This window comes from Leptopilina boulardi, unplaced genomic scaffold (assembly GCF_019393585.1).
Source record: "Leptopilina boulardi isolate dan_hultmark-lab unplaced genomic scaffold, ZJU_Lbou_2.1 LbouV2_332, whole genome shotgun sequence".
Taxonomy (NCBI): Eukaryota; Metazoa; Arthropoda; class Insecta; order Hymenoptera; family Figitidae; genus Leptopilina; species Leptopilina boulardi.
Window position 1 is genome coordinate 3,423,244 of NW_026137899.1, and position 18,704 is coordinate 3,441,947.

General features: G+C 25.5%; 2 protein-coding genes across 10 annotated transcripts in view; one reads left to right on the forward strand and one right to left on the reverse strand.

The window, feature by feature from the left end:
- LOC127285401 (synaptotagmin-7) overlaps positions 1-17,624 on the forward strand; it is an 858,561-nt gene extending 840,937 nt beyond the window's left edge. For all 7 annotated transcript variants that reach the window (XM_051311398.1, XM_051311399.1, XM_051311396.1 and 4 more), the window contains one exon: positions 15,029-17,624. In XM_051311398.1, the coding sequence (XP_051167355.1) occupies positions 15,029-15,129 (101 nt within the window). In that variant the 3' untranslated portion in view covers positions 15,130-17,624. The remainder of the gene's footprint in view (positions 1-15,028) is intronic.
- LOC127285399 (dynein axonemal intermediate chain 7-like) overlaps positions 1-18,704 on the reverse strand; it is a 236,925-nt gene that overhangs the window by 131,493 nt on the left and 86,728 nt on the right. The gene's annotated exons all lie outside the window — the stretch shown is intronic.

Genomic DNA, 18,704 nt, shown 5'->3' on the forward strand with positions numbered 1-18,704 from the left:
TTCCATTTTATATTTATTTTTATTTGTTCATTTTATTATTTATTTTGTCCTTTAATGTCTTTTTCCAATTTTCTGTTTATTTATTTTAGTCTTTTTACAGTTTTATGTTATATTTTGTTTGTTCATCTGTCTTTTTACAATTTTATTTTTGACTTTGTTTAATTTACTTTTTATTTTATTTATTGACTTTTTATTGTTTTCTTTTATGGTGTGCTGTTGATTCCGCTTGACATTGATTCTAGTTTAATTTTAAAATTGATAACGCAGGATGTCCGCAGGAATGGACAAAGTCGCTTGTGCAACAGAGTTGGAGCGCCACCCTCGAAGGCAAAAGTCTTCACGACAGTACCGAGGGTGGATCAAAGGGCTCCCAAGAAGGGTTGACGGGTTTTTAGTGGGTCGGGGCTGGTAGTAGTTCGCCAGCTTATTTTGTTTAGTGTTTCTCTTTTTTTTTAACCAACCCCACATAACCTTGGAATGCGGAATAATAATAATAATAATAAAGATCTATCTATCTATTATTATTATTAATATTAATAATAATATTAATACTTCTTAAATATTATTTTTGTATTTTTTACAAATATTTTCGTCCAACATTTTCTGAAAATTTAATTTAAATTTTTAGGAAATGTTCGTCACAAAAATTGACTGAATATTTAAATTACATTTTCACTCAACTTTCAGTATAAATTTTTAATAAATATTTAATTTAAATTTTTAGTCAACTTTTACGCCAAACATTTCACGAAACTTTAATTTAAATCTTCACTCAATTTTCGCGTCGAAAATTTCTGGAAAAGTTAATTTATATCTTCCGTCAAGTTTTACGCCAAACATTTATTCATTTTGGACATTTAAATCTTTATACAATTTTCTCTAAACTTTGCAATTAAAGTTTCCGAAGTTTGCAAATAAATCTTTAGGAAATTTTCAGGAAATTTTCGGTGCTGTGGGGGAAGATTGAAATAACCTACAAAATTAGAATATAATTAATTGTTAATAAAAAATAAATTAATTAAAACTTATTATTTTATATTTATTCAATAATTTTACATACTTTTTAATAAATTTAAGGACGTTTACAATACAATTATTATGTTTTTACATTGTTTTCAATCTCAAAATCAAAATAACCTGCAAAATTCCATTGAAATTATTTTATTCATGGCAATAATATAAATTGCATTTATTACTTTTAGAAATTTATTCTATATTTTTATTAGAAGAATTTAAAGCATATATTTAGATTATTAGATTGAGACTTACCTATAAGTTTCATTCGGAGCATGAGTACAAAAATTGGTTATGTCATTTGCTGAAAATATCATTGCCTTTTTTGGACAATAACCTTTGGCTTGTTTTTTCATAAAAGAAAAAACTTTTTCCCACGATTTTATATTAATATTTTTGTAAGTAAGTAAAGTGGTTTTGATCATGGAATATCTAGACCAAACTGTTGGAGGGTTTAACTTATTTTCATCAAACAGTTTTCTCAAATAAACGAAAAGCACCTCTTCGCACATATTCTTTTCATTAATGTGTTTCTCTTGTCTCCACTGAGAAAATTTTTGATACACGGCAATATATTGTGATTTTGATTTGCTCGGCAACATGTCTAGCACGATGCTATCTGCTTCGTCAATCACTTTTTGTAAATAATCATAACTGTTTTCATCGTCGCAATCCATTTTTAATATTTTTGTTTTGTACACGAATTCAGAAACTTGTTTTGTTTTTTCTATACGAAATTCTGCTACCTAAGCTTTCACAGTGCATCCGCCATGACATAACTGACGTAGTAACGGTGTACGACGCTAGATGGCGACGTTAGTTTCCGGTGAGCAAAATGTTTTGCTAACACGTGTAAGCATTTTGCTAACTGCTGAAAACATTTTGCCCATCTCTCTATCTACACTGTGAATAAATCGTCCATTGTGGACTGCTGTAAGCCATAGCCAAAAGAGGGTTTTGTATGAATGAATAATGAAAATTATATTTTTTTTTATAAAAATATAAATATTATTTCGCGCTTGTTATATTTAATTTATCGTGTAAGTATTTATTAAAAAACGAAACTACTTCAAAATAAACTTTTGAAAGTTTTTATCGAAAATGAAAATAAATTTTATTTTAATAAAAAAATCAGACTTTATTGATTTTTTAATGTTGATTTTTATCAGACCTGTTAGTTGTGTAATGTGTATTATTTTCTTTTTGATGTTAAATATTTTTTAGCTTTTTGAATTTTCCCATTAATTGAAATTGAAAAAAAGTTTCAAAGAAGCATTCACAAGGGAAGGATGTTTTTTAAAAAATCTTTTAACTTTAATTAAATTGATTGGTGCAGAAACAGCACAAATCCACAAATCCAAATTGTTCGCAATAAAAACTGTTTTTCTTATAAATATGAGAATTTTTTTAAATTATTTTTTTTTGCTTTACATTCTATTAACCTATAATAATAAAAAATACCTATGACCGATTGATTTTATTATTATTTTAAGGTTTAAAAAAATTAAATAAACTTTTGTACTTGTGCTGTTTCTGCGCAAATTGAAGTGAAAATACAAGAAATGTAATATAACAAGATAATTATCATAATTCTATTAAATATTTTGTAACATTTATTAAAAATATGTAATTTGGATAATCTTTAATGAACATTTTATAAATAATAAAATTCTTTCCCTATCCAATTAGTGTGAGCTTTTCCATTAACTTTAGAATTTTTAATAATTTATATAATGAAGGATTATAAATCTTTTTCGTTTGGGGTTAACAATCATTACTACTTTCACTTGAAAACATTTTAATGATAATATAAACAAGCTTGTGCTGTTTCTGCATGAAACGAAAATTTAATTATTTTTTTAAAAGGGTTAAAAGATTTTTAATTGATGTAATATTTTACCAGATTGTGTAGCTTCATTCATTAAATAAAATTTTTTCGAAAAAATTGACTTTTTTTGTTTTTGCACCAACCGATTCAATTATAATTGGTTAATCAATAAATTTTTAAGAAAAGTGTTTTTCAAAGCGCTTTTAGGATTGAAATATTTTTTCCTTTTGTACATATTGGGAGATCGAATTTAATTGCGTTGAAGTTGCTATGTAATTACTTGTTATAAAGGATTGCATTATAATAAACACCGCTACAAGAATAAACTTGTATTTCCAAATAGTCGATAATAATGGTATTTCCTAGATACGAGGGTTTTGGGTATGTATATACATACATACTAGAAATACTGGACAGTATTCGAGACGAGTAACACAATTGTGGTTTACAATGTGGACACGTAGATCGACTGTACTAAAGTTTTCTCTGTATTTACGATATTATTGTAATTATTGTAAAAAATGACAAAAAATTAAGTAACAATAAAAAACAAAATCTTTAATTATAAAACAAAAAATAACAAAAATAATTTATCTAATGGGTAGGAATTAAAATATAATTCTTTAATTTGAATTTTGGCACCTTTTTTAATTTGTCAAACATAAATTTTAATACAATTTAAACAAATAAAACATTAAATTTTATCATTTTTCAATCATTTTTAACGTTACGTAACATGTAACCAATTTTTGTAATTTTTAAAAAAATTTATTTCTATGTTTATAACAAAAAATAAAGTTTGTTTCTACATTAGGAAATAGATTTTTATTTATTTAAAACTATTTAATTCATTTTTAGTTTAATTGAAAAAAATTAATTTTTTAATTTATTCCCAAGATTATATAGTTGCTTAGTGACTTTCAAAGAGTAGCGAATACACATGACATCAATTCATTTTTTTCATTTTTCTGAAAAAGAATTAAAATAAATAGAAATTTAAATATTTTTATTTTATATATCCTTATTATATTAAAAAGATTGTTCGTAGGTCGTCGTCGTCGTCGTTGCCCTTACCGATATCTTCGATATATATATATATATATATAAGTAAAGCACATACACGTGTATAATCACACATGCACAAAGCACAAACTCATGTATATTCACACATATACACAAGACACATACACATATATACTCACACATATACACAAAGTAGATACACATGTATACTCGCACATATACACAAAGTAGATACACATGTATACTCACACATATACACAAAGTAAATACACATGTATACAAACTACTTACAGACAAACCACATACACATCAATATACTCATATACACACAAAACACATGTACATGTATACTCATACACATACACATAATTTAAAATAAAAACTGGTAAGTCCACGTCAGAAATATCAGAATCTGCAAGTGTTTCTTCGATTTTAATGATACTTGGTAAAATTATAGCTTTATATAAGAGCAATGTGTAAGTAAAAGGAATTTTTAAAATATCTAAAATTGTAGGAGTTATATCACTTTTAATTTTGATACTGCATTTTTTTCTTTCCTTTATATCTCGGTCAATTTTCAACCGATTTTGATGAATCAAAAACGATTTTTTTCAGAAAATTACGTATTTTCAGAAAATTTAAAAATAAAAATAAAATTTTGTTATTTAAATAGAAAAAAGTAAAAAACAAAATTTTTTTTAGATTTTTTTTCAATTTCGACCTCTTTTTTTTAATTTTTATTTTTTTAATAATATTCCTTTTTATTTTATCTTTAATTTAAGAAAAAACTTCATCCTGGAGACTTTTTTAGATCTCGTGATATCGTCCTTTAAGTATTATAAGTCTTCATCAATTTGAAAACCGCAGGACTTGCTTCTATCATTACTTTCATTTGTTTGTTGAAATTTTTTATGGTTATGAATAACTATTTATTTTAGAATCCTCTAAATGAAAGCGCTAAAAACTTTAGCTACAATTTCAGGTTGCAATGTTAAGGAGACGCATGAAAATCCCCTAAACTTCATATAACAGAAATGCCATTTGACAGAGATTTATGGGTGTTTTCGAGATCCGTGCTGTCAGCGTGCTGATAGCATGAAACGGTTTTCAACCACTTTCTGACTGAGTTTTGTAATCGCACCTATGAATGTCACTTTAAAATATGCACCTTACCAAACCTCGACGGCCATTTTTCGATATTTTTATAATTCAGGAGAAGAGAAAATATTTTGGAGGCGACAAAATGAGTATTTCTTAAATTTGTTATTTTTGCAAATGAATATTGGGCCATATTGTTCTTAAATAAAAATTGTTAAATATGTACATGTGAAAAAATAAGTTTTAAACAATATTTTAATTAAACTTTATTTCAATAAATTATAGTTTTAGCATTTGCCTCCAAAATATTTTTCGAAAATAATTTGGGGACAACCGCTGTTTTCCAGTTCAAACAATTTTTTAAATAAATTGTGTAATTATTATCGTGTAAGAAATATAGTTTCAATTATAATTGCATTAAATTAAAATAATATAATTTGAAATTTTTTGATAGTCTCACAATTCAGGAGAAGTGAAAATAGTTTGGAGGCGAAAAAATGATTATTTCTTAATTATGTTATTTTTGCAAATGAGTATTTTATTTCTATCAATTATAAAACATTTGTTAACGTTTTTAAAAATTTTAAATTGAGGATTAATGCCTTGGAACCGCAAAATCTTCCTCGCCTTCCATATTTCAAATACTGGACTGTCTGTCACGTGTTACTGCTGCGATGCTGCGATGCTGCGAGTAAAAAGACAAAGCGTGCTATCAGCACACAAGTGTAGTGTAGGCACAACATTTTTCACAAAATTCCTAGAACTTTTTTCTCAATAACACCAGAAATTAAAGCCTGTTTCATATACACGCGCTTTTAATATGTAATTGACCAATCATAAGAAGTTTTCAAAAAAATTCGTTAAAAATCAGTTGAGAACCCCTTCGTTCTCACAGCGTGCTGACAGCACGAATCTCGAAAACACCCTATATAACAGAAATTTTATTGGACAGAATATTTACATGGCAGACAATTCATATAACAGACTTTTCATTGGACAGATGTTTGATTGGACAGAATTTTTATCGAACAGAAATGTCACTTAACAGAAATTTTATCTGACAGAATTTCCATTCAACAGAACATAAGTATAGCAGAACTCTCATTGGATAGAATATTTACACGGCAGACGATTCATATAACAGACTTTTCATTGGGCAGACGTTTGATTGGACAGAATTTTTATCGAACAGAAATGTCACTTAACAGAAATTTTATCTGACAGAATTTCCATTCAACAGAACATAAGTATAGCAGAACTCTCATTGGATAGAATATTTACACGGCAGACGATTCATATAACAGACTTTTCATTGGGCAGACGTTTGATTGGACAGAATTTTTATCGAACAGAAATGTTACTTAACAGAAATTTTACCTGACAGAATTTCCATTCAACAGAACAAAAGTTAAAGTATGACCAATTAGAGTTCTGCTATACTTATGTTCTGTTGAATGGAAATTCTGTCAGATAAAATTTCTGTTAAGTGACATTTCTGTTCGATAAAAATTCTGTCCAATCAAACGTCTGTCCAATGAAAAGTCTGTTATATGAATTGTCTGCCATGTAAATATTCTGTCCAATAAAATTTCTGTTATATAAATTTCTGTCAAATGGCATATCTGTTATATGAAGTTTAGGGGATTTTCATGCGTCTCATGTTAAGGTTTCATTACAATTTATTTTAAATTATAAATATCACAAAAAATAAAAACTTTGCTTCAAATCTATTAATAAAATATTGATTTGCTTGAATTTTCACTTATTTTAGTCAAGTAATTTAAAAATAAAAACATTATTACGCGAAAGTTTCTAGTTTGTAACAATAATATTATAAAACAAATGAAAGTAGAAACACAAATCTGAATCCTAGTTTTCTTGAGATGTGGATATTTAAAGAACGATATCACGAGATCTAAAAAAGTCTCCAGGATGAATTTTTTTTTAAATTAAAGATAAAATAAAAAGGAATATTATTAAAAATTAAAAATTAAAGAAAAGAGGTCGAAATTGAAAAAAATCTAAAAGAAATTTTTTTTAACTTTTTTCTATTTAAATAACAAAATTTTATTTTTATTTTAAAATTTTCTAAAAATACGTAATTTTCTGAAAAAATCGTTTTTGATTCATCAAAATCGGTTGAAAATTGACCGAGATATAAAGGAAAGAAAAAAATGCAGTATCAAAAATTAAAATTGATATAACTCCTACAATTTCAGATATTTTAAAAATACCTTTTACGTACACATTGCTCTTATATTAAGCTATAATTTTACCAAGAATCATTAAAATCGAAGAACCACTTGCAGATTCTGATATTTCTGACGTGGACTTACCCAAACAAATGAATTTGACTCTGACGCAGGATTCAAAAAGGTTACATCCTGACTTCATATTCTTTGTTAAATTCATTAAAACGATTTTTTATTTTAATCTTTTTCTTCAAATCTACTAAAAAGCCCATTATAATATTTGGATGGTAGATACTTAATATATATATATGTATATATTAACAAAAAACGTTATATATTAAGTTTTTATTAATAATTGAAATATTATTAAATTATTATCTATATATTATTTTTTGTTTATATTATAACTTAATTATGCTCAATGGTAATGTTTTTACATAATTCTGAATTAATTATCTCAATATATACACAATATATATATATTATCTCAATATATATATTTTTTGTATTATATATTTAATATGATTTATTTAACATTACTTTAATTTTCATTTAGTTTCTAAATTGTTAAATTAATTGAAATTAAATGAAAATTACGAACTCCAATGACATTTAAAAGAGCGACTGCAGCTCCATTTTCTAAGTATATGTGAGTTTTTAAGGTACTACATTTCATTGGAAATGTGAGTTCATCCTTCTATTCACTTTCACATTGTCAGTGCTTATTTCTCATTTCGATATATATTCGACTTTTCTCAAACAGTCTTTTTTAAGAAAGATATGTATGTTTGAATTGTATTCCTTATTATTATAACTTATTTGTCTTGATTTGTTTATATATTTATTTATATACCGATTTAATTGAATTATGAATTAATAATTATTATTGTAAAAATTATAGAATAATAATATTATATAATATATTATATAATAATTATTATTATTGTTTGAAAATAATGTATAGGTATTAAATAAATTTATATATATATATATGAAATTTATTCCTGGAGTGGGATTACGAATAGCAACAGCGCTACGAAGATTTCGCTTTGTATCGATTTGAAGCTACATTCACTTAAGAAAAATTTTTAGTTACTGAGTGACTCAAAAAAATTGTATATCAGTTTCACAGATTTAGGTTAGCACAATTGTTTTGCTGGTAAAATTCAAAGATAGAAATTATATTCTAAGTACTTTTTAAAGCGGCAAGTATGAAGTTAAAAATTATGGATTCAGGTTAAATTTATTCGAATAATCATGATGTTTAATCAAATAATTTTTTGTAAATTATTTTTTTGTAAAATAACAGTTGGCAAACATGAAGTTAGAGAATTGTTTCCACCTTCGTGTCGTATTGGTTTGCTACGTAGATAAACTCTTTTAGGAAATTCACGAAGTAGTATAAGGAGACGTAACGCCCATAGTAGATTGTGGTGAAAGTGAGCCCCAAAATCGTGTCCTAGAGTTTCCGCATTTTTCTAATAATGCGATGAGGACGCCGCGCGTGGAGAAATAGAGAATTAAAATTTATCACGTGCTCGCATGTGCTGACTAGTGTTTTAAAATTCTCGGTAAAATTGAAACCTGAGAAGGTAAAAAAGAAAATTGCGGTAAATTACCGAAAAAAAGAGAATTTATGAGAATATTCATTTAAGTGATTGATAATTGCCTTTTTTAAATTTAAATATGTATTTTTATAGTATGTAAGTTATAAATAAACGACCGACATGTTATTAAATGAATAATTTGAACAATGAATATAATAGACTGTAAGGGTGCAGTCCCATAGAGCAGATTAGCAGAATAGATTTCAGCCAATCAAAAGTTAGTCTCTCGCGGCAAATTTTTGCATTTCCGTTAGAGACTGTTTTTTTATTGGTCAACGTCTAATCTGCTCCATGGGACTGCACCCTAATTTTCTCTGTGTTCTTACTGACAAGATGACAGTCGGGTATATATGCCTGCACTTTTATCATTGTCTAACACGTGCGTCGTCATGGCAACATGTGTGTTAGACAAGGATAAAAGTGCAGGCATATAAATGTACCTGATTCAATATAATAATGTAATATTATATCAATATTAATATATTAATATATATATTATATATTGTAACAAAGATATTTTTCATTATAATAATAATTGAGCTGCCGGATCAAAGAAGGGCACATAACTAATGTAATTCAAATGGGTTATGTGCCCTTCTTTGATCCGGCAGCTCAATTGTACAGTCAGGAACATATGTATGTACTTTTATCCTCGTCATACACGTTGTCATGACAACGCACGTGTCAGACAAGGATAAAAGTACAAGTAAAAATTCTCAGAGAAAAAACGATCCGGTAATTTACCGTAATCTTCTTTCTCTTCTTGACGTAATTTACTGTCTTTAGAACACTAGTGCTGACAAATTGTCTTGAACCGGTGTTTCGCGCTTGCACTTTGTGCTTTGTTAATGTTATCAGTGAAATGTCATGTTTTATAAAAGGATGTGGATCAAAAATAACTACAAAAGAAGAAAAAAATGGAGTAAATCAAATTTTTTTTTTCGGCTCGAACAGTATTTAATTTTTATTATTGTTTTATTATTGTTAATATTTTATATCATTAGAGTTTTAATTATTTCCGAAGTGTTTTTTATTTTTTAATGCTTTCCTATTATAGAATGAAAGTTTGTTAACTTGGTCGAGTGCTATTGTTGGCATTGGAAAAAAACCAAAATTGACAAAAAAGGATAAGATATGTGATTTGCACTTTGTGGAGGAACATTCACGAGGAAGCGAATTTTTTGCTTCACACAATGAGGAAGCATAATGTTTATGAAATAAACATAAAGGACCCCCTCCTTGTTTTATTTAATATTTCACAATATTTATTTTATTATTTATTTATTACACAATATTTTATCAAAACCACTTCGTGATCAAAACACTTTTGCTGTCAACTACAGTTGTTTACGCGATAGCAGACGATATATTTTGATTCCGATTTATCTCAGTAGAGGCGCTACAAGAGCATTATTCGAAAACCTTAGCAGAGTTGCCAATGACCCTACCTAAACGCTACTGCGCTTGCGTTACGACAACTCTCTTATAGGTCGAAAAAGCGCGCTAATATAAAATGCTTAATAATAAGAAAACTTTAATAAAGCAATATAAAACTATTTTCAATATTGAATTTATTTTTTCTGTTAATTATATTGCTTCCTAATAAAAAAAAATTAATTTACTTAATGTACTTAAGTATATAATAATAATTTTATTTTATTTATATCATTATTGTAATTAATTTTTAAATAAAATATTCATAATCTATTATTATTATCATCAATATAATATTTATTATTATTATCATTATTTTCAATAAATTATTATTAAATATCTATGAATGTATTATATCTATATATTTCAAAAAAATGTATCGAATTTTTTTTGTACTTTTTTCCCAATTCAAATTTTCCTCATAAAAAAGTACAAAAAAATTTCGCTAAAGTTTTAAAAAAATATATATGTATATATCATAGATAATTAATAAATAACAATTTAATGATAATAACAAAAATAAATAATATATTATAAAATTAGTTAATAAATATTAAATTGATAATAATAATAATAGATTATATATTTTATAAAAAAATAATAACAATAATGATATAAATATAATAAAATTATTAATATTATAATAATTATTATTATTATTTTTACATACTTAAGAACATTAAGTAAATTAATATTTTTTTTATAAAGAAGCAATATAATTAACAAAAAAAAATAAATTCAATTTAGTGAAAATAGTTTTATATCGCTTTATTAACGTTTTCTTATTATTAAGCATTTTATATAAGCGCGCTTTTTTCGACCTATAAGAGAGTTGTTGTAGCGCAAGCGCAGTAGCGTTTAGGTAGGGTCATTGGCAACTCTGAACCTTAGTAACTCTAGGACACGCATTTGGGGTTGCTTTGAATGCATGGCGTTACGTCTCCTTATACTACTGCGTGAGGAAATTGACATGAATTCTATGTCAAAGATCTTGCAGTTTAAGATTTTAAAAAACTGTCAACGCTATTTTATTTTGGACATCATTTAGAACAAATTTCACTAAAAATATGTAAGTTTTTAACCCTAAATAGCGAAAAGCGCTACATAGCGACTAGCGCTATTCGTAATCCCACTACTGAAATTTATATTATAACCCTGGCGGATTGGGAAAACCGAGTTGTAACCGAATTGGGTTACGATTCGGTTACGTTTCGGTTCATTGTGAAATACTATCGTTAATAGACGAAATATGTAGTAAATAACTATTAGGAATGGTTAATATACATTTAGAGTGCTTATTTATGTAATAATAATAATAATAAATTAAGATATAATTAATTAATAATAAGTGTTTTAAGTGTACAGTGCATACAGTTGTTGAATTACCATATATATGTATATTACCATAAGCGGCAGCTGTGATACGCGCGATAAAACCCTAGATGGCGTTAAGGATGACTTTGTGAATGAATTTCTAAAATTAAGCCCTTGAGTGTCAAATGTGTAAGTGAATATATAAGTTTTAAAAAAATAGATCAATTTATTAAAACAACTTTTTTGATTTGTACAAATATAAAAAAAAAAATTTTTATACCGAACAAAAATTTTTTTAATGAGAAAAAGTTTTTTTATGTCAAAATTAATGTTTCTCATTTCATTGAGAAAAAAAATTATTTTAAGAATAAAAAATTTTATTGGAAAAAGTTTTTTTCAAAATTAATCTTTCTCATTTTATTGATGAAAAAAAAATTATATAAAGAAAAAAAATGTTTATTTTTGTTATTTGTTTAATTATTATTATTATAATAATTATTATTTAAAATTATTTTTGTTATATGTTTAATTATTATTATTATTATTATTATTATAATTAAACAAATAAAAAAATAAACATTTTTTTTCATCAATAAAATGAGAAAGATTAATTTTGAAAAAAATTTTTTTCTAAAAAAATTTTTTATTCTTAAAATAATTTTTTTCCTCAATAAAATGAGAAACATTAATTTTGACATAAAAAAACTTTTTTTCCCGAAAAAATTTTTTTTTTCTGAATAAAAAATTTTTTTTCTCAATGAAATGAGAAACATTAATTTTGACATAAAAAAACTTTTTCTCATTAAAAAAATTTTTGTTCGGTATAAAAAATTTTTTTTTTTATATTTGTACAAATCAAAAAAGTTGTTTTAATAAATTGATCTATTTTTTTAAAACTTATATATTCACTTACACATTTGACACTCAAGGGCTTAATTTTAGAAATTCATTCACAAAGTCATCCTTAACGCCATCTAGGGTTTAACGCGCGTATCACAGCTGCCGCTTATGGTAATATACATATATATGGTAATTCAACAACTGTATGCACTGTACACTTAAAACACTTATTATTAATTAATTATATCTTAATTTATTATTATTATTATTGCATAAATAAGCACTCTAAATGTATATTAACCATTCCTAATAGTTATTTACTACATATTTCGTCGATTAACGATAATATTTCACAATGAACCGAAACGTAACCGAATCGTAACCCAATTCCGAGGGGCTGTTCACTCTCGAATACCCGATTTGTAATGTAGAGAATATACTAGGTATCTTCCGAATATGCATCAATTAACATGAGAAAATGTAAATTTATTGATTCTGAATATATTGTATTTTAATTAGAGATTACCGACGATTATTGAAAAGGACGTTCGAATTTGTCGAATATTATGCGAATCCAAACGAATCTCGTCGATTCCAGTAAAATTCTAAATCATGCAGTAAGAATTGTTGCGAGTCACGAATGGTTACGGAGACATACGAGCGAATTCGGCGGCGAATTATACAATTAATCTATTTTTCTTGCAATCTTACTATTGCAAGTAATTACTTCAAATAAAATGAAAGCACTATTTCCCTTAATTTCAAAATAGGAATTACAAAAATGACTAGCAATCCTTAAAAATCTTTAATGAATTCTCAAATATTGTTCAATTGGATTTTCAGTGAACAGCCCCTCGCCCAATTCGGTTACAACTCGGTTTTCCCAATCCGCCAGGGAATAGATTTATGTTATATTTATGTTTGAATCGTATTCCTTATTATTAATTATTTATTATTTATTTAAATAATTCTTCATTTTTTTTGACGGCTTATTATTATATTTTTAAAATATTTATTGCCTATATATATTTTTTTAGATTATGAATTATAATATATATATATATATATATATATATATATATATATATATAATATACATGTATATATATAATATAACATATAACAATAAATAATATTATAAAAATATACGCATACATTCACATAGACATAACACTATAAATAATAATAATAAACATAAATAAAAAAAACATAATAATGTTATGTATAACATACACACATTTACACTATCATATATTATATTAAAAGATACATTTAATATAAGTACAAAACATTAGGTTAATAATTGATAATAGAAATTCTCTCGAGCGAGCGTTAGCGAGCGAGGATACATCGCTAGTCAGAAATTAAGATGAATAAGAGAGGATTTTTAGAATTAAATAGAATTAATGTTTTCAATTTTATTCTTTTCCAGCGATTTTAAAAGGTACCTAATTTTACTTTTTTTTAAATAAATTTTAGAATTATTTTTGAATAATTTAGAATTTTTAAATATTTAAAAAATTAAAAGTTAAGGTGATTAAACATTTAATAAAAAATGTTATTTCTAAGAATTTCAAAAAATAAATTCTTATCTTACGAGAAAAAAATTAATTTTACTATATTATAGTATGTGTATTTTAATTCTCTTTATATTATACTACTTTTCCAGTGTCGTTAATATTTCAGATGAACTTTTTTGGTTAAATCGGGGAATAATCCATTGAAAGTATTTCATTTTCTAACCAAAAAAATTTTGACGCACATTAGTGTTCATTTTCATAAATCTTAAACAAGTTGTAAATTCAGATGTTCATTACATGGACATTTTGCTTCCTCTTTACGATCAGCAAAAAAATTTGCTTCCTCGTGGAGAAAGCAAAATTTTATTTAAATTTACCTTAAATGTATACTTTATATATATCGATCGATTCGTCTTGATGTAAGGAATACGATTTTATTATATATTATAACCTTAAATTTTTCTATTTAAAAATTTTTTCGATTAAAAAAAATTTTTTGGAAAAAAGACGATAAAAATTTTTTTTTGGGTATTTTTCAAAATCCTTTGGTCAGATTTGAGATATTAATATGATAAATAAGCCTACCAAATTTTATCTAAATCCATTAAAACCTGTTAATGTTATCTTCTAAACAAAAAAGGGATCCACACACACACACATACATTCATCCGGATAATTGATTAGGATCTCATATAACATGTTTCTATAAAGAAAAAAATTTGTTTCCGCCACTTTGAAAAGTTTTATAAACGAAAAGACTACAAAGCTTCCTCCACGAGGAAGCAAAATTTATAATAAAATCCTTAAACCTAAAAGAAAGATGATTATCTTGGCATTATAGTTTTTTCCATATGAAAAATTCAATAATTTATTTTAATTGCGATTTTTACTACATTATATTTTATTTATATTTTTAATAAAAAAAGTAATTAATCAAAGTTATTTGGTTACATAAAAATTTTTCAGTTGATTAATTTTATTTTATTAAAACTTTTTTTAAACCAATTTTAAATTTTGTAAGAATATTAAGAAAGTAATAAAAAAAATGATACTATAAACAGTTTTTTATTTCGCATGAAATAATGCAATAAAATCTCGCAAATCTGGTTGGATAGTATATATTGGAGAAAATTCCTTATTTAGCAATTTTTGTTACAGGGAAAAATGGAAGTGGTGTATCCGAGACGAAGCATTGGCAGGAAATGATTACGAAACCAAAGCAAACCGTCACATTGTGGCATCGTCTAAAACCGGAATAAAAAACTACAGCTTCCAATTCTTTGAATTTTACTTTCTTTGCATGTTCTCGACTCGCATTCTAAAAAGTACGAACGATCAACATGAGAATCATTAAAAAAAATATTCGCTCTTCTCAGCGTGCCTGTCATTTATCAAAAAATCCAGAAAAATTTCTGCTCTGAAAACTAAAAAAAAGCAGAGGGGATATAATGGATGCATGATAATGAAGACAAACAAACAAAAAGTAGAAGAAGCGGGAAAATAAGGAACCTAGAGAAACGAAGAAATGGGAAAGAGAGAGAGAAAGAAAAGGTTTATTGGAAACAAAAGATATGGAAAAAAGCGGGCAGCGATCTCTAAAACAATGGGTAGAAAAAAAGATAATGGAGAGAAAATACAATCTCGCACTGTTCATTCTTTCGAATAATCTCATTCGTCGTTTTTCATATATATGCAAGTAGTCAACTGCTGACTACTAAATTCACAAAAGAAGAATAAATAAAAAAAACTCAGTGCCAGACGTTAAAAATCGCCATCATCAGAATCTTTTTTTTCCTCGCGAAGAGAAATATTTCTAAAAAGCGCCCTGACCGCAGTCAATAAAAAAAATCCCCCTTTGAATAATCAATTGAAAAGATTGAAGAGAGACTCAAAATCCAATGGAATTTTTCTCTCCGTGAGTTGATTAAATCCGACTAATTAAGCAATTGACTAATTTTTTAGCTCTGTAATAAGATATTGAGAAATCTTGTAAGAATAGAAAGTATTTAAGGACATATACATATATTAATTGTGGGGCGAAACAGAAAATACTTTTGTGATTGGAATATTCACACTGATGGCAAAAATCGACCGTTGTTTTATACGGACGACAAAAGTCTATAGTATTATTGAAAAAAATTACTCTTATAGAAATCATCCTCATCATTATAATCTAGTCGAAATCTAAATAGGACTTTGTAGGACAAAAAAAATTCGATTCGATATCATTTTTGAATTCACTAGTTAAGACGTACGCGCAAAATTTAGAGCATATCATTAACTCAAGAGAGATTCTTGTTTACCTGAAATGATGTTTTAAAACTAATACAACTTGGTTGCAAGTAACATAAGTTCATTGTTCAACTGTAAACTCGCCAAGTTTCTTCAAGTTGAGTATAAACTTCCATTGTGATAAATTCCGTAGTCATTTTCGTTTGCCTTTACTCAGCTTGAAAATAACTTTCGGTAAATATTCTAAAATCTCATCTTTCAATTACTTTAATTTTAAGTTTACAAAAATTTTATGTTTTATCTTACAAAATAAAAAACGTTATAATCCAAATTTGTTTTATATTACATTTTGCTTCCTCATTGTGGAAGTATTGTTTTGACGAAAAAATTCGAGTGGGATTTTTGGCCATATTTTAAGGATTAACCAAGTTCAACTTTTTTCTAAAGTTAAAATTTTCAAAGAAACGTTTTTTGCCCATAACTTAAAAAAGAGTATGAAAATCTATAGATATTTTTCTTTTAATTTGTAGAGCTTTTTAAGACGCATCTTTTGACATATTTTGGAATCTTTAAAAATAAAATATGACGGAATTATTAACGGTTTAAAAATAAAATTTTTTTAAATCTGACTTTTTTGCATTTTTTAGTTATTGACTTAAATCTCTATAAGAAAGAAAAATGTTCATGAAATGACCACAAAACAAATATAAATCTATGAGGAAGCAATATGTACTATAACTTGGCAGCGGTTTTTTTTTTGTTTTTATAATAAAATATTTTTTAAGTTACGACAATTTACTTCATCAAGTTATATTAAACATAGAAATATATTGAAAATTCTCAGGTTATAAAAAACTATTTTGTACATAAACAAAATGTTTTGTTGGTAATTGCGTTTTTTTAAATCTTTTAGAATAAAATTTAATTTTGAGTTGCTCAACTTCTTGGTTTTTGCAACGCATAATTTTTATTTTTCTAACAAAATTCAAATCAAAATATACTTCAACAGTTGAATTTTTTTATAATAAAATTCAAACATTATTTTATAACATTATCTATATTATATTTCAAATATTTATTATATATATAATTTATTTATTTATATTTTACTGTTATATAAATATAATAATTTTATTCTATAAGAATATAATTTTAGTTTCTAAGTTCAAAATTGTAATACTTTTCATTGGTTTTGAATAAATGTAAAAAACTCGACCTTAACTAGTGAAGTTTCAAAAAACGATATCTTTCATTACTTTCTTATCCTTTATTTGCTAGCAATTACAGTGGAAAAAAATTCTATCCTAAATTAATTTTTTTATCGCCAGTGTAGAGGGAAAAATCATGTTCAAAATTCCAACTGTTTTGTGAGTTGCGAAAAAAACATGTGCTCATATACTAGAGGGGACATCAAAGCGACGGGAACTTTTATTGAAAGTCGCAGATCGACAAATTAGAGGGCTTTTGATTTATATATATATATATATATATATATATATATATATATATATATATATATATATATATATATATATATATATATATATAAAGAAAAAAAAAACAAATAACTGTGAAGCTGATTTAAAGAAGAGCTCAAATTAGAAAATCGAACAGTTACATTAAAATTTAATAGATTAAAAATTTTAAGAATGTAGCTAAACAAAATTTTAAATAGCTAAAAATAATTTTGAAATTATTATATTAAAAATTATAAAAGCCACAATAATTAAAAAAATTAATTATTAATATTAAAAAATTTAAATAATCTGTAACAAATGTAAATAGCTGCAGAAAATTCGAATAGTTGCGAAAAAATGAAAAAAAAAACTGTGGAACTGAGAAAAAAACAATTTTTTAAAAATAGAAAAATTATTCCATGATAAAAAAGCATTGAATTTCAAAGCCTTCAGATAAAACGATCATCAAATTGTCCTGATATGTAATAATGATTATTACTAGCAAACAATAAAAAGGAAAAATATTTTTGACGGAATTTTTGTATTGATGAACCAAAGAAAAAAAGTGAATAAAATACATTTAAAATGCGAAACATTTTTTGAAGAATTTCAAATAATCAATTGTGATCGGTGTACCTTAATTATACACTAAATTTAAATTATTATTATTTTTATTATTATATACTGGTAATCTGCTGTTGTTAACAATAACTGAATGCATCCGGGAAATTTCGGAGCGCATGGAACCATAAAAATTATCAGGATTAATCCTTATTTTTAGCGTTTTTAAAATTAAGTCTAGAACTATTATTTAATCGAAAAATAAATTAATTGAGAAATTTTATTATGGCGAATTTTCAACACTTATGACAATTAAAATTTTCACTTCAGTGAATCACCATTTTCATTTCAATTTTGATTTACTCGTATTTTTGTACAATAAAATTTGTTTGAATGAATTCCATTCTTTTGACTCTGCAACTAAAAAAGAATAGTAAACTTGAAAATTTATTTAGCAGTCATTTATACTTTCTTATTTTTTAATTTTTAAATGTTAAAGGCTATGTTGACAAAAATTTTAGTACAACTGACCAGACTTTTCAATTCTTACGTATTTTACTAATTAAATTCGAATTCAAGATCAA